General features: G+C 42.4%; 1 protein-coding gene across 2 annotated transcripts in view; it reads left to right on the top strand.

Annotated features, from left to right (window-relative positions):
- The window catches only part of LYRM4 (LYR motif containing 4), a 158,395-nt gene that overhangs the window by 388 nt on the left and 132,009 nt on the right, over positions 1–25,998 (top strand). The window contains exon 2 of one of the 2 annotated variants that reach the window (XM_040645021.1): positions 15–110. In XM_040645021.1, the coding sequence (XP_040500955.1) occupies positions 25–110 (86 nt within the window). In that variant the 5' untranslated portion in view covers positions 15–24. Of the gene's footprint in view, positions 1–3; positions 111–25,998 lie in introns of both variants that reach the window. The other variant, XM_040645020.1, reaches the window with a different exon arrangement.

The following is a 25,998-nucleotide window of genomic DNA, read 5'->3' as shown; positions in this document are numbered from 1 at the left end:
TTTTTTTTTTTTTTCCTTTCCAAAATGGCAGCCTCCAGCCGCGCACAAGTGTTAGATCTGTACCGGGCGATGCTGAGAGAGAGCAAGCATTTCAGCGCCTACAATTACAGGTGACCTGGCGGGGGCCGGGAGGTCCGGGGTCGGGGAGCTCCTGTCCCGCGCCGGCGACTTCGGGACGGGGATTCAAAGGCTCCGCCGCCGAAAAGCTTGCCCCTGTTGACCCGCGTGGCTCTCTGAAACCTCCGGGGAAAAGCTGGGGAGGGGGGCTTGCCCTTCATTCTATTAGAGAAGAGATTCAAGTTTTGTGATGTTTTCCCCCAAGTCGAATACCGTGGTTCTCTGGGAGCGTGGTTAGTGGTGTGTTTCTGCCACGAGAAGAGTGGACGTGGAAGCTGCAGGTGCTCAAGCTAGGACCCATTGGTCGCATACATAGAACTTTCCCTAGGGTTGGAAGAGTCGATGGTGTAAGTGAGCAGCCAGTAGCACATGTCCGAAAGCTGAAGCCTCGCTGTAGCCACTCTAATATCCTAGGTGCCTTAACTAGCTTTTTGGGTTGCAAGAATCAAACCCTTTCTCCTTAGGGTACTGGCTTTGAGGAGGGCGTGGGGCGAGGACAGCGTTTGTAAGGAGATTCAAGGAGATGTAAAGGAAAGAAACTCTCACAGACTTCTGGGATACGAAACGTTTATCTTGGCCTCATTAGGTGGGGATACAGCTTAAAGGATCTTTGCAGCGGGAGAATGAAAGTCTAAACTTACATCCCTCAGTGTAGCACACAACTTTCTCCATGCCTATCCCCTTCTCCTATTTGCTCCTGAGTTCCTTGTTCATTTCATATATCTTTTGTCTACCTCGCAGCCTCTGCTTGCTTTTTTGCTTCCTTATATCTCCGTACCCATGGTTACTGTATGCATCTTAATGATTTTCTCTCTGCATCCTTTCAGATTCGGTGTTTCCTACTAACTGCCTGATCATCTCAGATTTTGAGCCATATTTATGCTAGGTCTCACTTTGGGTGACTGGCCAGCCCAAGGATCGAGTGTCCTAGGACAGAGGCGCCACCCTCCCAGTGGGTATGAGTTGCCAGTCCCTATGATAAGTAGACCCAACACAACATTGGTTATGGGACAGAATACTAAACCTCTCAAGCAGTGACTATCTAATTTTTAGATACCTGCATAGAACTGTAAATTTGAGAACAACATCTGGGTCCTACCAGTGAGACCAGTCAGATGGTTGAAAGAAACATTTCAAGGGAGAGCGTGATTTTACTTAATGGCTTTGTCTTTGGAAGGTAAAGTTTATAAACGTTGGAGATACTGGTGGAATTTTTAACAAAAAATTAACCAAGTACTTAGCACCAAGAACTTCACCAAGTCTGTTGAAGAAGCCTAACAAAATATTACAAGTGAATAAGTGGTAACCAGTTATTTGCAGTCTGGAAGAAGGTATTTTGTCATTTAAATTTACCGAGAATGAACAAGAACTGGGAATCAGCAACAGGTCCCACACTGAAGTGAGAGATAGGGTAGATGTGAAAGCACATTGTAGAAAAGTCAAGGAGGAGTTCTCAGAGAATATGTAACCTTCAACAAGTCGCTCAACCTTAGTAGTTTGGTTTTCTTGTTTACAAATTTAGCTTGTTGATAAGGTAATCTCTGAGGACTCTTACATTACTAAAAATCCTTTTGGAAATGATTTATGAGCCAGGTGGTGAAATCCACATTTGAGGCAAAATTTTCATCAAGTGAATAAATGCCAAGTCAACAGAGGTAAACTGTAGGAAAACCATTCAAAGCTGTGCCTGGTGGGCAGAAATTTGTAATACTTTGAGTAATGCTTTTGAACTAAATTTTTCATACACTACACGTGTAAATGTATTAACTATAGGAATCTGGTAATCATTTTACACTTTCTTGAAATCATGGACCTAAAACCTGAGATTCCCACTAGTATGATCTCTAAGATAATAAACTTACTTGCTAAAAAGTAATGTCATTCTGTATTAAGGCTATGTCTTATGAATTTCAAAGACAGCCCCTTTCCCCCTTGTGAAGTTCTCTCTATTGGGCAATGCCCTTTAAACACTCTTGTCTCGAGTTCATCCTTTTTTGAGATTCAGCTCAATCATGACCTTCTCAGGACACAGGATTTCCTAATTCTCCTCATCCACCACCCCAACCTCCATCCAAACAGGTCCTTTTCCTAAGTGTCATTTTACCTCAGTGCTTCCAAAACTTGTCTGAAGACTGATTTGCCCTGTGTGGTACCAAAACCTGGAGATAGAAAGATAAGAGCTTCGGACTCAGCAAAGCACCTACCATCGGTGGCTTTTTTAACAAACCTCTGTGGGACACAGTTATAGAAACCATTTTCACAAACTGTTAAGTGCTGTGATGGGTATGCTCACGGGTAGAATCAAGAACACTTCCCAGAAGATGACATTGGGTCAAAGGCATGAAGCAGCATAGTATGCTCAGATAACAACAAACAGTAGAAGATTATTTAATTGCTAGAGAGTTAAGTGTGTTTCAGTGGGTGACAGGATGAGACTGAAGGTGGAAAAGACCACAGATTCAGGGGCCTAGGCACCATGCTAAGGAACTTGGATTTTATTCTTAGCTAACAGGCAGCCAATAAAGCATTTTAAGCCAGAAAGCAGACATGGCCAGATTTGCATTTTAGGTAGATCACTGGCAGCAATGTAGAAGATAATTTTGAGGACTAGATATAAAGACACCAAATGGGAGTTGATTATAACAATGCTGAAGAGAGATTAGGGTCCTTTCTTTTTTTTTTTTTTTTTTTAAAGAAGTGTTTTTGTTTTTTAAGATTTTATTTATTTGTCAAAGAGAGAGAGTGCACAAGCAGGGGCAGCAACAGGCAGAGGGAGAAGCAGGCTCCCTGCTGAGTAAGGAGCCTGATGCGGGACTTGATCCCAAGACCCTGGGATCATGACTTGAGCCGAAGGCAGATGCTTAACCAACTGAGCCACCCACATGTCCCAGAGATTAGGGTCCTCATGAATGCAAGAATAGTGGTTGATAGAGAAAAAAAACATATTTGATTAATAATTATAGGGTAGGGGCGCCTGGGTAGCTCAGTCGACTGTTAAGCATCTGCCTTCAGCTCAGGGCGTGATCCCGGAGTCCTGGGATCAAGCCCTGCATTGGGCTCCTCTGCTGGGAGCCTGCTTCTTCCTCTCCCACTCCCCCTGCTTGTGTCCCCTCTCTTGCTGGCTGTCTCTGTCTGTCAAATAAGTAAATAAAATCTTTAGAAAAAAGACTATAGGGTAAACTTGTTAGAACCCTATGAATGATTGGATTCAGGAATAAGGGAGAATCCAAGCAGAGTCTAGAATCACTTCTACGTTACTAGTTAAGCTGAGGCACAGAAAGGTTAAGTGTAAAGTTGTGCCATTAACTGACTTAAGAAATACAGAAATAGCTGGTCTTGTGACGAGAAGACTTATGAGTACCTCTTCAGACATCTCTAGTGAGTGTCATCTGATGCCCAGCAAAGGCAGTTACTCACAAGAGTCTAGAGCTCAGAGAAGCAAACAGGGCTAGAGTTACCATCATCACTTACTTGCTCTATGACCCTGGGTAAGTCATTTCACCTCTCTGTTTTGCAGTTTCTTAATCTATAAAATGGAGATTCTATAAAACAGATAATTTCTCTCTCATAGGGCGAAGTTTAAATGAGTTAATACATGTCAGGTACTTACAGTTGTACTTGGAGCGCCTCTGTGGCTCATTCAGTTAGCATCCAACTCTTGATTTCAGTTCAGGTCATGATCTCAGGGTTGTGAGGTGGAGCCCCGTGTTATGGGGCTCTGTGCTGGGCGTGGAGCCTGCTTAAGGTCTCTCTCTCCCTCTCCGTTGGCCTCCCACCCTGACATGTGCACCCTCTCTTTAAAAAAAAAAAAAAAGTTCTTGCTATTAGGTGAAATTTCCAGAATGAGTATTTAAGGCAGTTGTTCTAAACTGGGGCAATTTTGTATGACAGTGTCTGAAGACATTTTTGTTGTCACAGCTTGGGTGGAAAGATGCTAGTGGTGGCATCTAGTAGTTAGAGGCCAGGAATGCTGCTAAACACCAAGTCTCCCGTAATGAATTTTCTGACCCAAAATGTCAAATGTGCCAAGACTAAGAAATTTTAATGTACGGTGAGAAAATTAGTGGGCTGAGGATGCTGTTCTAGAGAACATCAAAATTTAAGGGGTTGGCCAAAGAGAGCTGCTAAAGGAGGCCGAGAAGACATATTCTAAGAATGTAGTCCTCAAACTTAAGGGTCTCAGGATCCTTTTACATTCTTAAATGTAACTGAGGACCCAAAAGCTTTGTGTATGTGTGGCATAGTTACCAATCTCATATTAAAAATCAAAATTAGGGGCGCCTGGGTGGCTCAGTCGTTGAGTGTCTGCCTTCAGCTCAGGGCGTGATCCCAGAGTTCTGGGATCGAGCCCCACATCAGGCTCCTCCGCTGGGAGCCTGCTTCTTCCTCTCCCACTCCCCCTGCTTGTGTTCCCTCTCTCTCTAGCTGTCTCTCTCTGTCAAATGAATAAATAAAATCTTTAAAAAAAAATCCAAATTAAACCATTTTAAAACACCTATTTTTAAATGAATTAATAAACTCATTACATACTGACATAAATAACACTTTAATGAAAAGTAACCATTAAATTAGTGACAAGAGTGACATTGTGAGACATTTTTGCAAATCTCTTTTAACGTCTATCTTAATAAAAGAAGGGCAGATTCTTATATTTGTGTCTGCCCACAGCCTGTGGCTATATCACACGTCATGTAGCCTCTGAGAAATTCACTGTGCACTCATAAGAAAATGAGAGTGGAAAAGGCAAATGTCTTCTTGATATTGTGAAAACAGGTTTCCTGATGGATCCCCTGAAAGATCTCAGAGCCCCCCAGTAGCCCCTGGGCCACACTTGGATAACTACTATAGTGTCTAGAAACAAGATGAGAACAAGCAATGGAATAGTGTCACAGAAGTCAAGATAGTCACGTGCTTTGGAAAAGTAGGTCCAATAAATAAAGATGAAAATGTGGTCCCTGGTGTTGGCAGTACAGAGATCTCTAGGGACCTTTACCGCAGCGGTATTAGTGAGGTGGTTAAGGCAGAACCTGGATTGTGGGGGTGGAGAAGTGAATCAGAAGGAAGTAAACAGCCACAAAGAGTAGAAACCAACCCACCAACCCAGGAAGTCTGGTTAACATGATATGGGAGTTTGGACAACTGCTAGAGCAAGACCCCGCAAGAGGTGAGAAGTGGTGTGTCTGAGAGCACAGTTGGTCTTTGGACAGAAGGAGGGACACTTTTTCACTCGGGGGGGTGGGAGGGGTGAAGGAGGTGAAGATGGGAAAGGATGGGAAGTTGTGATTCACGTCTGACAGCCAGTTTCTGGTTAAAGTAGAAAATAAGTGGATGTTGAGGAAGCACTGTGCTCTCAGGTTCATTATTACACATATCAAACACTATTGTCTTTCTAGGTTTACTTGTGTCTGCCATTCATTCCTTGAAAGCAGAAATTCTGTTTTAGGTCAATATCCCTAGTGCTTAGCACAGTAACTATGCAGTATATGATTATAATTATTTGTTAAGAAGTAAGAAGAAATTGTATTCAGTGGTAATTTTTATCGGCCATTTCTCCTCTTAAAGGTTAAAATAATGCCCAAATGCTTACCAAATTGAGTATCGGAACTCCTTCTTTCTTCATTAAATATTTGAGTATTACACTTCTTGTACACTAAGCATTGTGAGAGCTGCAGACCAAAATGAGCCTCCCATTAATGGTAGAGAGTGGTAACTGACCGTTGACCCTCAAAAACAAAAGGGCCCATTATTTTACCTGGCAACGAGTCTATTTAGGAACAGAGGAATTGCAATTCAGGACTTGCAGGCTATGGCAAAACATAGGCTAGTCTGGAGAACAAAAGAGAAGAACGTTTTAGAGAAAAAGGAGGAGGTTGGGAGAGGCTCCTTGGAACAAAAGACTGTTGGAGGAAAGTGAAGAGTTCGGGGTGGTATGGTTTCTCATTGGCTGGGTTGTTGCTGGGCAAGGAGAAAACCAAAACCTTTCTGCTGGGGTAGTAATGTGAACTTCTTCCTGTCCATTAGTGTAGTGTAAGGTAAGCTAGATGGGAGGTTCGTGAGAGGTCCCCCTACAGGGCTTCCTGACTACATTTCAAATGAGACTTTGCTTTATTAATTTTCAAAGTATCAACAGAAGTTTATCAGTAAAGTTCATGGGGCACCTGAGTGGCTCAGTCGGTTAAGCATCTGCCTTCAGCTCAGGTCGTAATCCTAGGGTCCTGGGATCAAGCTGGAGCCAGGCTCCCTGCTCATTGGGGAGCCTGCTTTTCCCACCCTCCACCCCCCACCCGTGCTCTCTCTTGCTATCTGTCTCTCATAAATAAATAAAATCTTTAAAAAAAATAGTTTACCAGTAAAGTTCAAAGGAGGAAAAGGTGTGGTGCTCATAAGCACCACCTTAAAAATAGATATTAGTAGGAATGCTTTTGACTACAAGTAACAGAAAACCTTTACACAGTATATAAGAGGTTTATTCTCACATAGAGAAGGTCGAGAGGTAGGTAACTGATCGAACTGACTTAGCCACTAGATGATGTCAAGGAGTCTGAGTGTTCGTTTTCCTCTCATGCTTAATGCATAATGGTTGCAAACAGCTACTGAAGTTCCAAATATATCCTTATTCAAGGCAAGAAGCAGAAAGAAGGGCGTCCCAACCAGGAAAGAGTAAGCTTTCGTTTCATAAGGAAAGGGTAAACTTGGAACCATTCCAGTGGATTTCTGGTTATAACATTGACCAGAACTCTGTTACATTTTTATCACTAGCTGGGCATGGGGCTGGAAAATGAGGGTGTAGCTATTCTCGCCCCTGTAGTGGAAGCAGCAAAGAGAAAAGGGTTGGGAATCACTGCTGTGCCAGCCAGCAGTTAGTGACTGCCGCAGCTAGGGACACGTAGACACGGGTGGAGGAGCATTCCAGGCACAATGAGGTGTCGGGGAAGTAAAACACAAGGGGCACCTCAGAACCAAAGGCCCTGGATTGGAGTTCCAGCATAGATGACTTTGAGTGATGGTCGAAATAGCCAGCAAGGAATAAAATCTAAAACAAAGGTGAGGACAGAAAGGATAAACAGCTTGACTGAAGTCTCACACCTGGTGAATGACAAAATGGGAACTAGAATGCCTCCCAGCCTGCAGGGCACTGCTTTTTCCAGGACTCCACCCTCCGCAGTGGAAACTTTCTACAACCCCATGCATCTTCTGACTTGGCCTTCAAAAGTTTTAGAAACATCAATCCAAAGATATTTATTTTCACGATTTCTTTTTACAGCTGAAGTAGCTAAACAGGCTTTCCCTAGTTTTGTGACTGGTAAATTACTAACAGTTGATAATGGCAGGTCTCCATTACTACCTGCTACACTACTGAATGCAACATGATCGAAGCCTCTGATGGAAGTCTTAATGAATGGACTAAACAATTGTTTCTATTGAGTAGTCTATCCTCTCTTTGAACTAGAAGCTCAGGACCGGGAACCTTGAGCTCCTGGACACAGCAGGAGTCAGGCGGATGGTTTCCTCCACAGTTTCTGTACTCACTGTTGCAGATCTTCTGACATTGACCACCTCTTTTGCCCCACGTGCCACTGATCAAGAATGCCAAGGTGAATAATACTAATTCTAATGTGAGTAGCATCAACACCAAGCACCTTTCCCTTTCTGAAACAGGACAGCTACACTAAAGACCTTACTGCCCAGTATTCTTTGGCTTTGGAACAAATGGACAAATCCAGTTTGTTCCTAATAGTTCTTGAAAAATCATATATTATTGCACTAGAGCCTCGGAGTAGCTAGAATACAAACAGGATGGTCCACCAGCTTTTTGGCATTCTTAATAAGATTATTAGGATTTTCCCCCAGTAAAAAGTTTTCTCTTTTGTTAAGTCTTGAAATGGATGTATGTATTATGAGCAAAGAAACCACAGAATTCTATAATCAGCCAAAGTAGAGTTTCGCTTACTATAAAATGTTGAACAGATCATACCTCTCTGTGAAAATTTTTTAAGTTTTATATTATAGGCTATGCAAGAACACAGAGAAGGAGGAGAGGAATAAAAGAGAAAAAGACAACTCTTAAATTTTCTAAGTTCTTCCCAAATTTACTCTTAAATTGTTCTGAGTATCTACTGTTGAACTCATGGGATAGCCTGTGGCACTTTATTAGATTATGTTATTTATAGGCACCTGATTCTTTCTTTCTACAAATCCACACAACAACTAGAGACAGTTCATTTGTTCTGAAAAAAACCAGCTTCTTAGACTTCAAAGAAAGATTATTCATTACCATTAAATATGCTTGAAATTTCAAAAAAAATTTTCTTTTATGGTTGCTAAATTCTGCCATGTTGAGTGATAATGATTTTGAAAAATAAGTAAAAATTGTACAATTGACTTTGAGAAGAAAATATTTTATATATTCAACAGCCTAAATTGGGGGAAAAATAATATTTTTTTACTCTTGAGAGTAGAGCTAAGTGTTAAAAAATTATTAGATCTATGTGTCATTGTTGACTTACTAAGTTTAGTTTGTAAGAGTTTCCAGATTCTATTCTATTTATTCTTCATCTTGGCCCCTAAAGCATTTAAAAAACTTATAAGAATACATACAATAAGATGAAATAATTGTCATAATTAAAAAATAATAAACGAGAGAATCAGGGCAAAGAGAAAATAAAGGTAGAGAATGTTGTAAGACAGTAAAGGAGTAAAGCTAGACCACAAAATGCTGGAAGTAAATAGGATTTCTGTAAAGTATCTTCAAGTTATTCTGTGTTGTACCAGAATAATACTTTTTTTTTTTTTAACACAAGTATACTTACAAAACATTGTTTGAGAACTGCTTAGTAATAAGCATTGTAGAAAATTGCCTGCCTCTTCATGACTTGCATAAATAGCCATATGACTACTTTGTCAAGGGTGAAAGGTACTTCATTTCCTATTTCTTCTCTTCTGTGACCCCTTTCCTGACACTGAATCCCATTTCATCAGGTAACAGATTTTTACATATGTCTTAGCACTTACCGTCTCAATTAACTGGTATCTCGCCAATTTAGGAAAATTCTACAGAAACAAATTAAGTAATAAAACTAGATCAGTGACATGAGCCAGGCTGTGAATTTCTGGATTTAGCAAGAGTCAGCTGAACTGGGATGGGCCCTCCTGGGTTTTGTTTGTGTTGGTAACAGGAATGCCTTGAATAGGGTTCCTTCAGTTGATCTCTACCCTCCCATTTTAAGAAGCAGATTTATAATTTCCAAAGTTATGACATTGTAATGTATCACTGTGACATCTTGGTTATCTGTGTGGCTTCATAGCCACTCATTATTGGAATTGTCTTTGAAAGTATAGCCGGGTTTTTTTAACTCAAATGTTTTGACATTTAAACCAAAAAAAATAGCTCAGAAAAATCTTTCATGGGGCACCTGGATAGCTCAGTCATTAAGCGTCTGCCTTCGGCTCAGGGCGTGATCCCAGGGTCCTGGGATCCAGCTCCGCATCGGGCTCCATGCTCCTCTGGGAGCCTGCTTCTTCCTCTCTCACTCTCCCTGCTTGTGTTCCCTCTCTCGCTGCCTGTCTCTGTCTCTCTCTATCAAATAAATAAATAAAATCTTTAAAAAAAAAAAAGAAAAGGCTTTCATGACAAAAGAGACATGGAAGTTGCAATGACTTGATGCTAGAACTTCTCTGTTCTTTTCTTTTACACCTATTTCTTCCCCTAATGTTATCATTCCTGAACCAATTTGCTTTAAATATTTTTTCAGTATTATGACTGAGAATCATGAGCATGGCAGTCTTGGCTTAGAAAGATTCCTGGCCTTTGAATCAAGAAAACTTGTTTCGGGGGCACCCAGGGCCTCAGCTGGTAGAGCATACCATTCTTTTTTAAAGATTATTTATTTGGGAGGGCGAAGGGGGAGCAGAGGGAGAGAGAGAATCTCAAGGGTATTCCCCACTGAGCATGGAGCCCAACACAGGGCTTGATCCCAGACCCCAGGATCATGACCTGAGCCAAAGGCTGACACTTAACCAACTGAACCACCCAGGCACCCCTTCAGACACAATTTTAAAGCATCTCTTTGGTCCTAGATGTTAACTTAATCTGCAGTATTATATACGCTTAGCTCATTTTTGTTTCTCCAATTATGTATCTTTCATATATTAATTTTCTTTATTTGCCAGTTAATATTCACCAGTGTTAATTAGTTGGTTTTATCTATTCTCAGAGTAATTATTTGTTTTATTTATCAGATGGCTCATTAGATGTTATTAATGCATCTGTTAGCCTTATATTCTTTTGTTTCTGGGGTAATTTTTGAGTGGATTTAGTACACCCCCTTTGGCCTTGTTTAAAATTACTTATGTGATCAATTCATTATAATTATATACATTATCCTATACCATATTCATTTAATGCCCTCATCATTTCTTTTTGCGCATCCATAGTTTGAGAGTAAATACACATATTTTCCCTATATAATTATCCCTCCCTGGCATCTGATCCCTAACAGTGATGTTGTCTTCACCAGAAGTCATTTCTGTAGGCAGAAGTATCTCATCTAAAATCTCCTTTGCCCTTTACTAAGCAAAATTCTAAATTAATTAAGAAAGCTGTTCCTTGCAGCCACGCTGGAGCCAGAAGAAGCCGTTGATCTTTATCCTGGTCCAGTTGTCTCTTACTCATTCAACAATTCTTCATTGAATATTCACAATGTACATGAGTTCAGTGTTCTGTTTTTTCCCTTCTCAGACCAACTATGAAAAGGCTGCGGGATTGTGGCAGACCTCTAAACTCGTGGAGAGCTAAAATAGTAAGCCCAGCGTTTCGTAAAGGCAACCGAGTGCTTTAACCCCAGACTTGAAACTCTATAGGAAGGCAATCCCAGGGAGGTGTGAAGTGAATTAGGGCAGACCCTGCTGGGCAGCGTCCTGGAAGGGATGTTGTTCATAGGCTCTGCCCACTGCAGGCCCCAGAATCCTGACTAGAACATTCAGTCTCAGCACCCAGTTTCAGCACCTCTCCTTCCTCAGGTCTGAAGGACTGCCTTCTCATAAGACTCTGATGTGCCCAAAGGTCTCTTCGTTCCCAGGGTGGTCCTTCCTCTTTTCCCTCTTTGTACCTTCCCTGTAATTTTATCACAGTCCGTGGTTTCATTTGCCACCTTGATTTGGTGTTTACTCCCAAGTCTGTTTCCAGCCCAAGCACCAGATGCAATAGTCAACTCACACACATCGAGACCTTCCCAGCTAAGCTGGGGACTGGACATTCGTCCAGGATTCCTTCTCTTTATTTGGCTTCCTTTCTTCCACATTCTGCCTGGACCCTTCAGGCCCACCCCCTCCTCTTCATCGCCACTAGCTTAGTCCAGCTCATCGTTACTCCTCTTCTGGGTGGCTGTACCCATATTCTACTGTCGGTCTCCTCTGTACCCCTAAATGCAGGTGCAACTCACCAAACAGGGTGCTAGGCCCTGGGCTAAGCATGGTAGGTGGATGGTTTCTGTGAGGAAGGAGTACCATGGTTTATCCAACTGACGGACCTTATAAGGAGCAGAGTGAAGATTTGATCCCAAAACTGCTCCAAGATATGCTTGCTCCCACCCAGCCACTCTGCTCTCCCTGTTTAAATGCACCAGAGGCTGGACATGACTTTTGAAGTAAAATTCCTTCTTCGCTTCACATGTGTTCCCCGCTTTGTGTTCTGTCTCCTCTCTTCCTGTCTCTTTTCGCTTCAGCCCAATCAGATTTCTCCCATTTTCGTAATGGTGCCATGTGGCTTTGGGCCTTCATGTGATCACATACTGGTTCCTGTGTTTGAAACACACTTCCTCCCTTTGTACGGCAAATCCCTATCATCCTTCAGAATTCAGCTAACAGGCTGACTCTTGATAAGCTCTCTGAATCCTCCCAACCCCACTCTATTTCCTTATTGAACAATTAAAAAAAAAAAAAGGGGGTGCCTGGGTGGCCCAGTCAGTTAAGCGTCTGCCTTCAGCTCAGGTCATGATCCCAGGGTCCTGGGATTGAGCCCCGAATCAGGCTCCCTGCTCAGCCGGAAGTTGGCTTCTCCCTCTCCCTCTGCCCCCGACTCTCTCTCTCTCAAATAAATAAATAAAATCTTTTTTGAAAAAACAACTTTTTTAAAAAGGAAAAAGAAAAACTTTAGTTGCATCTCATTGCTCCTGATAAAGTTCAAAATCCTTACCATGGCCTGTGTTTGCCGCAGGGTCAGTGTCCCTGCCTCTCTGGCCTTATATCACCTTCCCGTTTGGGGAGTGCGCTCCTCACGTTGGCCTTTCCTTGACTTGCTTAGATCTGTGCTGCCTTGAACCCATGCCGTTCCTCTGTCTCTCAAAGGTCTTTCTCTGTTCATAGAGGTCACCCCTCCGTGCTCATTCATCTGAACCCGAGCAAAGGCACGCCCCAGTGCTGTAAGCTCTCACAGCCCTGTGACTAGTCTGTCATGACACTTGACCAGGTGTAATTCTGCATGGACTTTGTAATCACCTCCACAACATCTCCCCCGCTAGTCTGCCCGCAGGCTGCAGGAAGTCAAGGACCATGTGTGGTTTTGCTCACCACTATCACTGCAGCATCCAGGCCAGGCACGAATGGGTGCACCAGTATGTGGCAAGTGTATGGGTCATATCTATGATGGCTCCTCCCTTGTCTTCCAGACACTTTGTGCAAAATCCTGCCGTGTTAATTCCCCCATCACTCTTGTCCTTGTTCACTGTATTGTCATCCCCAGGGCATAGGAACCATGTTTGAGTCAACTTTGCTTTCTCAGTGATAACACACTGGAAAAGCAAAAGAAATGTATGAGTGAATGCCATGCGTACAGGTAACTGCTTATTAACAAGGATAAGTGAAAAGATTTCGATGAACTACCGGGGTAGCAGTGTTTAGGGCACAGATGGTCACATAATTTTCTTTAACTTCCTTCTTCTTCACATATCTGAATACAGAGGAATCTCAGAGAATTTTAATTAAACATTTGGTTTCCCCAACCAAATTTATATCTAGCCTTTGCACCCCCAGAAATTCACCTATTATATTTTAAAAAGGCCTTCCTGCAAATGAAACCAGCTTGATTTCTTTCTCTTTGGGATCACTGTAAGGTGTACGTAGGCAAGCCCGTTACTAACAAGTGATCGCTCAGTACTAGGGTAGTTGGTTTGCAAGCCACCTTACCAGGCTTGAGGAAGACCGTTAGGTGGTGCAAGCTGTAGCAGATGCCCCTAGGAAGGGCCTCCCAGCCTCCCCTCCCCCGCCCACTGGCTGTCTGTGTCTCCTGTTTGGAATGCTCACGTGTGCATGCTACACCACTACCAGCCTGCCCATCCACATGCACGTCGCCACGTTTGCTGAGGCCTCTCAGAGGCTCGAGCTACGTGAACGTAGAATAGGTCCTGACTTCCATCCCAAGCTAGGGCAGAACTGTTTCTCACAACAGAGTGAAGATGTCAGGTTTGGGACCGTTTCTTCCTGCGTTCTGGCTAAACACACGAGCTACATCAGACAGGATTCTCTTCTCCCTTCCCAGCGCTCCTGGTCTTGCATCCCCAGCCAGATACTCTCCGTGCCCTGAGACCTTCAGACTTGGTCTGTCCCTTAAAGGTCGGGCAGGGTTGGGGGAAGGGGCTCTATCACAGGGATGTCCTGTCAGTAGCATTGTTAAGAGGTAGACCCGATTCAGAAAGCAAGATGTGTGGGCCATATGGTTTCTTCAAAGCCACTTCCTTTTCCTTCTAAAAAAATAAAAACACAAGGAAGAATTCTCCAAAACATTGAGACATCTCAGGTGATGAACAAATGAGACATCTCAGGTGATGAACAGAACTTGGTATGGGAAGAAGAAAAGTCCATGTTGCCAGAAATGTCTGTGACTGGTAGTGATTGTGGACACATTGTTATCTTAAGATGCCACCATTTGTTTCACTGAGAAGAATTTTCAAAAGTCAGAAGAACCAGTGCAAGATAGTAAAGAGGAAAATAAGCGTCTTTGTTTTAATTAATTAAAAATAACCAAAATGCAAAAAAACGACTTCTTGTTTCATAACCTCTACTACTAACCTATGCAGCCGTCTCCTGGCAATAATGTTATTTCCACAATAATTGACTTTAGTCCACAATCACCTGAAGACCTCATGTATTTCAGGCATACAGTTATCACGGAGGATTGTCTCCCTGGCATCCTTCTAACCCTGAGGAATAAGAGGGAATCCAGTGTTTATTTTTACTGTATCTTCTGGGTTTTTTTTTCTTCTTTAAGGATGAAGGAAAGAGTTATTACCTTTCAACACAGCCTGTTTTCATTTTGCAATTCCTTTATATTTTCATTTGCCAGCCTGAAGACAAATGTGTTCAGAATATTGGAACCTAAGAAAAGAGAATCTGGTTGATTTCTTTTCTATTCTCGAAGTCTTTAATATGTGCAAGAGAATGGGAGCTATGGACAGCAGGGTTCGAAACCTGCATTCTGTGCGCCTACGGTCATAAATCTCTCTGGAGTCCTGAGGGTCTGACTCTGTGATGGAGGCAAAACACCTGGGTCAGGTGTGGGTGGATCAGACAGATGAAGTTAATAGAATGTGCCCTTGAAGGGTTTCCTGGTTCCTGCCATATTTTAAGTCCTTGAAGAGCAGAAATCTTGTCATGCTCATGTTGTGTTTTTTTTAAACCTCCCCCACCTAACTTTGCCTATAGTAGGGACCCTCCTAAAAGTGCAAGCAGGCCAGCAAATTATTAAATGAGAATTTATGTGTGAAGGCTTTGTAATCTATGAAGCACTTTCAAATCAAGGTGGCGGTATTATGGTTGGGAGTGTTTGAGTTTGTCTTAGCTTGAAACAATCTTATTTTATGACATTGCTAAGGATGAAGGGCTCTGGTAGAATCCTCAGTATTCCTGGGTCAGACCAGTGCCATGTATCATTATTTTGTGGCATGGCAGTTGTCCACGACCAACACTATAGCTGCCTTCAGGCCTCCCATGCCTACTTTCCTCTCCATGGTCCTTGTGGACGGTAACTTTTTGACAAAGACGCTGACATACAGCATATCTCTGGGAGCCATATTCGTTCAGTTAGCAAATATTTATTGAACTTCCGCTGTACACCAGGCATTCTGCTGGGTACCAGTGATACAGCAGAGAATAAAACTTGCCAGAGTCCTACGTTCCTAGAGTTTTCATTCTGGTAAGAATGTGCTATAACAGAAGCCTTCCAACACTTTGGTAACTAGATCCACTGGAGGTAGTCGTCTCACACACGCTTGTTGTACCAAATTCTGCACTCTGCCGAGGCTCGGTTACAGTTTCATTCCAGGGGTTAAAAGCATTGGGAGAACTGATTTTATTCAAATTCTGATTAAAATAATGTTAATAAAATCAGTTCCTTGCCACTGAGGCTTTTCACTGCCTCAGGGATATCTGTTCCATATTCACACAGATCCCCCCAGTGTTTAGAGGGAAAGAAGAAGAGAGGGGGACTCCAAAGTGAATTAACACGGATGGATCACATGCTGTGTATCAAGCACTGTATATCATGTACTTCAGTATGCATTGTCTTATTCACTGTGGAATCACTATGAGATTGGTATTATCATTCTATTTTACAAATACGATCATAATAATGGCTTTTTTATACTTAAACATTTCTCATGGGCCAGACACAAGTTAGGCCCTTCCTTGCATTATCTCAGTTAACCATCATAAAAACTCCACGAAGCAGATCCTTCTAATTTCCCCCAATTGGCAAGAAAGGAAGCTGCAGCTCAGCAGTAAAGTAGCAAACCTAAGTGATACAGCTGATGGGGAACTAAGTTAACGCCTGAGTCCTCCAATACCAGCACTTTTCCCCATGTTCCTTGTGGGCTCGGGTTAGGAAGCCTTCTCAACGTCCACCTGTCTCCCCAGGTAGATGTGGCTCTTTATCTTTGGGTGGGCTTCTTTCCATAAGAGATAAACTCGTGTGTTCCTGTGTCCTGCCAGATAGGTGCAGGTAAACTCCGTGAAAACCCCTGCTGAGGAGCTATTGCCAACATCACTGTGGATCTCATTCTACTCCTATTATCCCTTGACTTCAAAGTGCATGTCAGAGTTTGGACTCTATAATTTTAATTTCCCTAAATAATTTCATTTTCTTGGCAGTCCTTGCTTTCCGTTGGCCTTGCTTACAAAGCTAAAACCCACACTGAATACTGCTGCTCAGGGTTTACAGCTCCATCTGGGGGAATCTCCCAGGGATACCTTGACTTTGGAATAGGTTGGTGACCCCTCTGTGTGCTCCTTTTTTTTTTTTTTTTTTTTTTAAGATTTTATTTATTCCTTTCGACAGAGAGAGACAGCCAGCGAGAGAGGGAACACAAGCAGGGGGAGTGGGAGAGGAAGAAGCAGGCTCCCAGCAGAAGAGCCTGACGTGGGGCTCCATCCCAGAACGCCGGGATCACGCCCTGAGCCGAAGGCAGACGCTTAACCGCTGTGCCACCCAGGCGCCCCATAATGACAATTTTAAGCATGTTTCATCCTCTGTCTTAAAAGGAACACACAGGGGCGCCTGGATGGCTCAGTCATTAAGCGTCTGCCTTCGGCTCAGGGCGTGATCCCGGCGTTCTGGGATGGAGCCCCACGTCAGGCTCTTCTGCTGGGAGCCTGCTTCTTCCTCTCCCACTCCCCCTGCTTGTGTTCCCTCTCTCACTGGCTGTCTCTATCTCTGTCAAATAAATAAATAAAATCTTTAAAAAATAAAAAATAAAAAAATAAAATAAAATTGTCATTTCACAGTTGATATTGTTGATATTTTAATAGATGTTGCTCCCAAGCGATACGTTGTTTTAGATTTCTTAAGTAAATATTCTGTAATGTGTGTGCATACCCTAGGGCACACACAAAGGGTGATATAAACTGAAAATAAATTAACTTGGGTACATGCCGTATTCCAAAATATCAGTGAGGGGTAGGAGCAGTATTAATGAAAAATAATATTTCTGCCAAGTAGTAGTAAGGGGAGAGAAAAAAAAAAGAAGAGGAAAGGAAGATAGGAGGAAGGATCTTATCAGAAAGAATAATCAAGAGGAGCAGAAAGAGTGGGCAAGGTCAGTGTGCCGTGAGGAGAGGTTCTCAGCAGAATACAGGTGAAGACTAGCTTCAGCAGAGCTAGATTCATGACCTAAAGGTGATCTTCCCAAGGAGAATCTGTGGTGCTGTGAGTCTCCTTTGGCGCAAGACCACATAGCCCCATTGACCCTGAAGGAAGGAAATATTTCTGGACCACGGGCCCCAGTTCCTTCCTGATTGGTGCCGAAGTGGAGTTGAGATGTGAGCTTCCCGCTGCCATCATCGCCTTCCCTCCCATGCTTCTGTCTGCTTATGCTCTTGTCTTGCCCCATGTCTGCATCTGTTCCTTTATGGGGATGACTAGAATGGTGGCTGGGAGCCTCTGCCAAAAGGAACCTTAGAACAACCAGCTTCTACAGGAGAATATTACTCTAAAAGAACCGATAGCCAATCCTGTAGAAAAAAAGACCAGTGTGGTTTGTGCTGTTTGAGGTATAGATGATTCCCTGATAGCCTGCTCATGGTAGGAATGGTCTACACATGCTTTCCACTGTCCCCTTCAACTTACTCCTCATTCCACTGCAGTCTAGCTTGCCAAATTCCTTCTGTTACTTTTTTGGCTTTGGCCCTTTTGCCACCAGGATCATCTTCTTTCCTTCCCTCCCTGACATCAGGACACCACTGTCTAGTAGTCTCCTCCCTGTTTGGGACACTCGTCCTCCTCTCCCTCTCTTCCTTCAATATGGGAGCTCCATTCCATTGCTTCCTGACCTTCTCCCACCCTCCCTACATGTGCTCATCAGTTGTGGCTTCAACCGTGTGTGATCTGATGACTCACCCTGGTTTATCCTTTCCCCTAGCCTGCAAACCCTTCTTTCCAAAGCCTTCCTTCACCTTCTCTGTATGCTACCAAACCAAATGTGTCTACACAGAATTCTGCATCCATCCCAGCAAACATGGCCCTCCTGCATTCCTTCTCATTGGATGTTCAGCTCTCAAGGAAATCACTTCACTTTTTCTCCTTATTTTACCCATAGTCTGTCTTCTTGCCCAGTGGATTGTCTCTCCCGTATTTCTCTTGCCAGCAGAAATTTTGTGTCCCCACAGTGATTGCCTTTGTTAGCCCTCCGCAGTTCCTGTCTGGATTTTATAATAGCCTTCTACTGATCTCTGTGCCTTCAGTTCTTAATGCTACCAGGCATCCTTCAGCTTGTCACCAGAGTACTTTCTAAATCCAAATCTGATGGTGCCCCTCTCTGAAGTCATGCATTTATAAGTAGCACCAAGGGTTAATAGAAGCAGAATTCTTCCCTTAGAAGCCAAGATTTATCAAGATAATTTGACTAGGTAGACTTCAAATGCATAAATGCTGAATGAGAGCCCAGTAAATATAAGCCATAGTCTAGACCTATGAATAACTATGTCCAAGACATTATTAGGTTAATCTATATGAAATATGTCGAGTTTGCTTGTAAAATTCAGGTATTCAAATAGATTTCCTTTTCTGCTGCTGGAAAATTAAGAATTGACCCTGAGTCAAAATTTGCATTTGTGTCCTATCATGAAGAAGCGTTAGCAAAATAAATAGGATCATAAAATTAACATTTTACTGTTCTTCAAAGATCTGTATTCACTTCACTACTCTCACTGAATTAAATTACCCTTAGTTATTTGTTTAAGGGGAAAAGAGCAAGTCAACTTGACTGAATAAAATATGGATGATTTATAAGGCCCTTGGACTTTGTCTTACTTAAATGCTTATGAATTTCTTATCTGACTTACGTTATCTTGTGCCTATATGAGTTTGGGTAATCAGTGATGTGTCTTTACACACAAATTCTCTAATAAGAAAAATTTCTTTTTTTTTTTTTTTTTTTTTTTTTAGGATTTTATGTATTTGAGAGAGAGAGAGCATGAGAGGGGGAGGATCAGAGGCAGAAGCAGACTCCTTGCTGAGCAGGGAGCCTGACTCAGAACTTGATCCTGGGACTCCAGGATCATGACCTGAGCCGAAGGCAGTCGCTTAACCAACTGAGCCACCCAGGTGCCCCAGAAAAATTTCTTTTTAAACATGAATGTAGAATTACCCTGCAGAACTTGTCTTGAATGACGGTAGCTTTTTTTAATACTACATCTTGCTGTATTGTGGTTAAATTAAATTTCCTTGGGCTAGCCTGGGAACCTTACCATCTTTTAACATTGTTTAAATTTTCGGTTAAGAAATAAGAAATTTTGCAACCTCATCTTTTCTCAAATGAACTGAAAACAAGCTGCATTGAATTTTATTCCTTATTTCAGTATATTTTTAATTAGCGAATCAGGATTGTATGTGTGTCATAAGTGAGAAAATCAGGAAAATAAGGGTAGGAATACCAAAATGAGACCTGGAATGAGGTTAACAAGCAAAATGGGTGCTGAGAAGACAGGACATTTGGTAGCCAGGAGCACGCTCCAGTATGGCTCCGAGCTTCGCGGTAGCCTGTGCAGAGAGAAGGTCATGAATGATTACGTGAGTCAGTGTCCATAATATACAAGCAGCCAGTTGCTTAGAAATACAACTCTTCTGGCAAGAAAACTCAAGCGATTTCTCTCATGAAGGGCAACACCCTTAACATCAATACAGTCAGTTTCAAAGGACAGTTTCTCTGGCATCTTCTAATGTGGGCTGATAGCCCCAGAGCACAGGGAATAAGGCAGCTCCACAAGAGACCCAAGATTGTAGGTCCTGTCGCCACCCACAAATAGACCCGAGTATCCAGGGGAATAGATAGAGGACTGGCCTTTCAGTCATTCCTACAGAGATGGTACTTACTTCAGTCAGACACTTGATATGTTTTGGGCAGCAGTGAGTAAAATTATACTCCCAGGCAAAATCTAACCTGAGTAGATAGGGAAAGCTTTACCCTTGCCTTGAGGAATTGCCGTGGACGGAACCAGAGACCTCTGAGAACTTTGGATCCACTCCACTTCAAAGCATGCCAGTTCTGGACCTTCAAGGTTTTTTTAAGAGGCTGTTATGGTGGACTATCTTTTTTAAGCAAAATAACTTTCAGATGAGACATTCAAATAAATCAGTGATAAAATGAGCCCCTGTGTAACTAAAATGGTTTATCCTACAGGATTAATTGAGCTAGAAGCCACTTAACATGTACCAAAAATTAAGACTTTGATTTCAGAAAATTTTATCTAAGGCTGAGTTTTTAAAATTATATTTTGAGATCACTCTCCTTGTTTGTCAGAACCTCTTTATCTGCATGCAGGTATACCTTTCCCTTTATGCTCAGGGAGGGCGATATTTTAGTTCCCCTTATCCGTGGTGGGGGGACACATTTCAGTACCTCCAGTGGATGCCTGAAGCCACAAATGGTGTGGAACCCTATAGTATTACACAAAGTTTTTCTCCTGTACATACGTATCTTTGATGAAGTTTAATACATTAGGCACAGTAAGAGGGTAACAACAATAACTAGTAATAAAGTAGAACAACTGTGAGTATATGCTGTAACAAAAGGTATGTGAATGTGGTATCTCTCTCTCTCAGAATACTATTCTGTGCTCACTGTTTCTCATCTGTGATGGTGTGAGATGATGAAATGCCCACACGAGGAGATGACATGAGGTGCATGACGTAGGCGCTGTGATATAATGTTAGGCAACTGTTATCTTCCGAGGTTATCTCAGAAGGAGGACCATCTGCTTCAGGACGGTGGTTGACCAAATGTAACTGAAAACGCAGAAAGCAAAACCGCAGATACGGGGGGTGGGGGAGAGGGACTGCTATACTTTGTTCTGATTTTCAAGTGGTCATAGTTTTGTTGGCATGGTTTCCTCCGAAGGGTAGAATTTAGCATTTAGCACGGTGATAACATTTTTTTCGGGTTCTAAGCTGAATTTATTAATCTATGTATCAGTAATCTCTAGTGAAAACATTATAAATTTTCAAATTTTTTCAGTGGCAGTCAGTCAATAAACACATTGTTTTCCAGTGAAACTGCTCTGTAACCAAGTAAAGCTTGGACACAGAGATAAAAGAACAAACTTTAAACTATGTACTTAAGACTAACACAACCAGATTATTTTTCTGTCTAAAGTATTCTAAAGTAACTTGGGGCGCCTGGGTGGCCCAGTCAGTTACGCATCTATGCCTTTGGCTCAGGTCAGGATCCCAGAATCCTCAGAGCCCTGCATCTGGCTCCCTGCTCAGCGGGGAGTCTACTTCTCCATCACCCTCTGCAGCAGCCCCCTGCTTGTGCACTCGCAGCACTCTACCCCCCCCCCCGCGCCCCCGGTCAAATAAATAAATAAATAAATCTTTAAAAAAAAATAAAAATAAAGTATTCTAAAGTAACTTAACTCTACATATTTGACGTTGCAGGAATAGAATTGTGATGGTGTGTTCAAATTATGCTTAATATAGGAAATGTTAAAGTATAATGTGCAGTAATTGGAGATATATGTAAGTTATTTCCAGAACTGTCTAACATTGCTAATTCGCTGTAATAATTATTAAATGATAGCAAAGAAAAAATACAAACATGTAGTTAGAAATAAAAAATAGGGGCGCCTGGGTGGCACAGCGGTTAAGCGTCTGCCTTCGGCTCAGGGCGTGATCCCGGCGGTTTGGGATCGAGCCCCACATCAGGCTCCTCCTCTATGAGCCTGCTTCTTCCTCTCCCACTCCCCCTGCTTGTGTTCCCTCTCTCGCTGGCTGTCTCTATCTCTGTCAAATAAATAAAAAAATAAAATCTTTAAAAAAGAAAAAAGAAATAAAAAATATCTAAAATTGCTTGTTAGGTTAAAAAATAGTAATGAGTATCAATTTATCGCTGTATATAATTCTGTATATTCTGCTGTATATTGCTGGCTAAATATAGTTGAATTTTTATTCTTGTTGGTTTAGAAATCTTACATGTACCATTGGGTAACATTTTTATGACCGTTTTTGTAGAGCACCTACTATGAGCAAAGCATAGTATGACCTGTGGGGAAGTAAAGATGAGCAGGGTCTGGGCGCCTGTCTTGAAGAGGTGGAGAACCTGGCGCGGTGGGCACACTGTAAGCCCTGGGGGGCAAGACAGTGTACTGGGGGTACACAGTACGGCCAGAAACAAAGTGCTAGGGGCTGAGAGGCAGCCTGGGAGTGGGACTGCCGTGAAGCCGTGGGGCGTAGGACTTGGATGTGCTCACTTGGGTGGGAACTAAATTTTGCTTGCAAGCTATAATACGAAAACTACCAACTTTACTGCGAAAGTACTTTCCTTCTCCCTTAATCTAGCAACTAAACAGTACTAGAGAATTCCATCCCATGTTCAGAGACTCATGTTTTAAAAAAGTAGTCTTTCTCTTTCCCTCTCTCCTTCCTCCAACGCTCTGTTCCTTCTTCCATCTTTTCTTCTTTCCTTTTCCATGTTTCCCAGTCATATAGAAATAGGGAATTTTGAATTCTGTGTTCATTATTGGCCTCCCTTTGCAGAATGGCTGCTGCACTCTGGTAAAATTCTGTTCATCTTTCAAAGACGTCAGCCTCCCAGAAGGACTTCCCAAACCCCCAGGCCGAGTTATTCCCTCCTTCCTCTCTGTACTCAGAGCACTGCATATATATTCCTGTTATAGTAATTTAGAGTGTGTCCCTGGCACCATGAGCTTTGTAAAAGCCTTGGCCTATTTCCACTTGAACCTTCAGTACCTAACCCAGTCCATGCTGCTAAATGGATGCGTGTATGAGTGAGCAAACACATGGGCCAGTGACTCTCCCTTGACCAATGCATCTCCCAAAGTGCCGTTCTCTCCACCTCAGGGATATTGGTTACAAACAAGATAAATATTTTTAAATAATGGTGAAGAGTCCCCCAAAACAAGGTGGTTAGTTTTAGTGGAAGAGCGAAGGGACAAGATGGGGAAAGAGCTATAGAATCGCAACCTGATGGGAGATACTTGGCAAGACCAGGTTCCACATCTACAGATCAGTCAGCATCCTCTCAAGCCAGAATTGCCCACGGTCCTGAGCAATCCCACAGGCCACTGTAGCAGAGGAAAAACATAGGACAGTCCTTATGTTCTGTGTCTGGAACCTGCAAATTAAACTGAGAAGATTAACAGGAGACAAAGCATACGAATTCTGTTTCATGTTAATATTTTTATAGGGCATGCAGATGGCTACATAGAAAAATGAAGTCCCCCAAAAAGCAGTTAGACTTGGGGGCTCATATACCATTTTTACAAAGGGTGATAAACTGTGAAGTGACTAGGCACAGAAAAGGTTTAGGGCTTTGGGGTGTAGTATATTGTAGGAAAGAAACTAGGAAATAATGGGGAAAACTAATGGAATATAAGGGTTGTTTTAGTATGGTTTATGCTGACTCATCTTGGTGTAGATTCCCCATCTCCAGTGATAAGAATGTTCTTTTTCCTGGTACTGGGAGGACACCTTTCTCATGGGAAATTTATGCCCTGCTTTTTGGGCAGAAAGGACAGACAGCCCTTCCTGCATCTGCTGTTTCTCAGTTGCTTGCCGTTTAAAATAACCAAATGCCAGAGTGGTGTATTTGGGGGCAGAATGTTCTGATCCCCTTTATTACTGTGATCTGACTTTGGACTGGCTGTGGGATCTGTGTGGCAGGGGACTTTGGGGGAGAAGGGGTTGGGGATCTCTGTCGAGGATCTCTGCTGTAACTAATGGCATTCACACGTGAGAGCAGCTGATGCCCTTCTTAGGCTGTGTTGCTAGAGGGTTAAAGGAGATACAAGTAAAGTAACAAGGCTGTGCCTGGTGTGTAGTCAGTGTGCTGGACCAGTTAGCTGTTGCTGTGAGAGAAGGGTTTGAGGTTGGTCGTGATGCTCCGTAAGTAGCTTTTAATGACTGTGCAGGACTTGCATGTGGGAACTGCTGTTACAGGGCCTGGGACCTGCCCATTCAGTCTCCAGCTCTTGAACCTTAAAGAAACATCCTCAGTAGAAGGTTTGTCCAGATCAGCATTTCCCAAAAGGTAATGGGTATTACTGGGCATGGGAGGAGGTTCTATGAATGAATCTGGGTGCCTAACTTTGTCTTCCATGTTTCCAGGTTTCTTCACTTCTTTAATATGCAGATATTCTTTGTAACTCTTCCCCAGGGGATACTTGTATTTTTTTTTTTTTTTCACATAGCACATGTTAGAAAATGCTGTCAGATCGTATTTTCACCTGCTTTAGGCTCTTGAAAGCACAAGTAGGCAATTAGAAGGTCCTCCCCAGATCTGTCAGATCACCCGTTTTCTGCCTGCTATGGTTGATCATGCACAAGAGAGCTCCTTATTTCTAGGAAACATGTTTTGCAAAAGAATGCAGCGAGGAAAGCTTTGAGACTGAACCTCAGTGTATTGAACGTGGGCCGAGAGTTTGGGGCCTCTCTTTTTCTGTTAATCCATTGAATGATGGTTCTAAGTAATTACAGTTTATCACACGCGTGTGGCTTTTAGTGCAAGGTGGACAGTTTAAAAATTTTAAGAGGTAAAGAAGATGGAACTCATTTAAGTTTGTACACCCTACGTTAGACTGATGGCTCGATATCCTCTGTGAATATGCTCTTTGTTATTATGGGATGGGCTTATCGGATCCTAGAATTACAGACAATACTTAGGCCAAATGCCATCATGCTCTGAGCATTTATGTATATTGAAAAGTCAGACTAGATTTAAGCCAAGTAATAAAAGTTTCATGCAACTCAGAATCAAAGTGTGTTGCAGATTTCCGATCCCTGAGTTTTCAGTACTAAAATGTAAGTGACAGGAAGGAAAGCCCTTCATAGTTTACCAGTTAGACCTGGTATCTATACCCTTGCGGTCAGTATCCAAAGAGCCGCAGTTGCTAAGACCTTGGACTTAAGCAGTTAGAAGAAGAATATCAAATTTCAAAAGAAAAGGCCCAGTGACATGTGACGAAGGGTTTTATTAGCAATGCAGTGCATTCCTCTCCTGCAGTTGGCTCCTGTCAGTGTAATGACATTTAATTGCCTGTCTTTAGAATACTATGTCTTCCTAACCAAGGCATGCACCCAAGTGTCCAGAAGGCGTCACCACCTGAGAATCATCTCTACCCCAAGAGAATTGCCAAGACTTGACTTTGGACAGAAGCTGTAGGTAGTAAGCAAGACATGGAAGGTTAGATGGATAGCCTGTGGCCAGCTTCCTTCAGCCACTGTGTGCCCTGAAGGGAAAGATGTAGTATGCCCACGACTAAAGATGCCTGTCACCGCCGGTCCGATGGCAGAATGAGGAGAGTTAGGTTTATATTAATCGTCAGAGTTTATTTTGAGACTGCATTTGTGGTGTGACCTACCATGTATACTTTATTGTCGTTTTGGCAGACAAATGGCAAGTGTCGTTCTAATATTATTTAGTCAGTATTGTGAAAAAGCAGTATGATAAACAGCAACCAAATTTGTAAATGCAAACGTTTGCTTGATTTTCTTCAGTCTTAAAGTCTTCAGGTTCTTTAAAATAAAATTAAATCCTAACACACAAACACCTACTAGATGATTCACAAAGGTGTTATGGAAATAAATTATGTAATGCATGGAAATATTTTGACCTACTTGGAAGAAAGATACAGTAACAACCTGTTTGTATTATAGATGGCCAGCAAACAAACTTTGTTTCAAGGCAGAACAGCACCTAGATCAAAATTATAGTGCATGGTATTCCATGCCTCATGCTCCTTATGACATCCCAGGAGACACAGAGGTTAATTGAATTTTTAAATTCATAGAATTTTTAGACTACACAAGACTTTAGAGATGCCTTTTCTCTATGAAAAGCAAAATTAAATCTCTCCAAAGGGAGAAAGGGCTACCATTTT

Source organism: Ursus maritimus, unplaced genomic scaffold (assembly GCF_017311325.1).
Source record: "Ursus maritimus isolate PB19 unplaced genomic scaffold, ASM1731132v1 scaffold_30, whole genome shotgun sequence".
Classification (NCBI taxonomy): domain Eukaryota; kingdom Metazoa; phylum Chordata; class Mammalia; order Carnivora; family Ursidae; genus Ursus; species Ursus maritimus.
The sequence above is the reverse complement of the archived record's forward strand: the minus strand, read 5'-3'. Positions and strand labels throughout refer to the sequence as shown.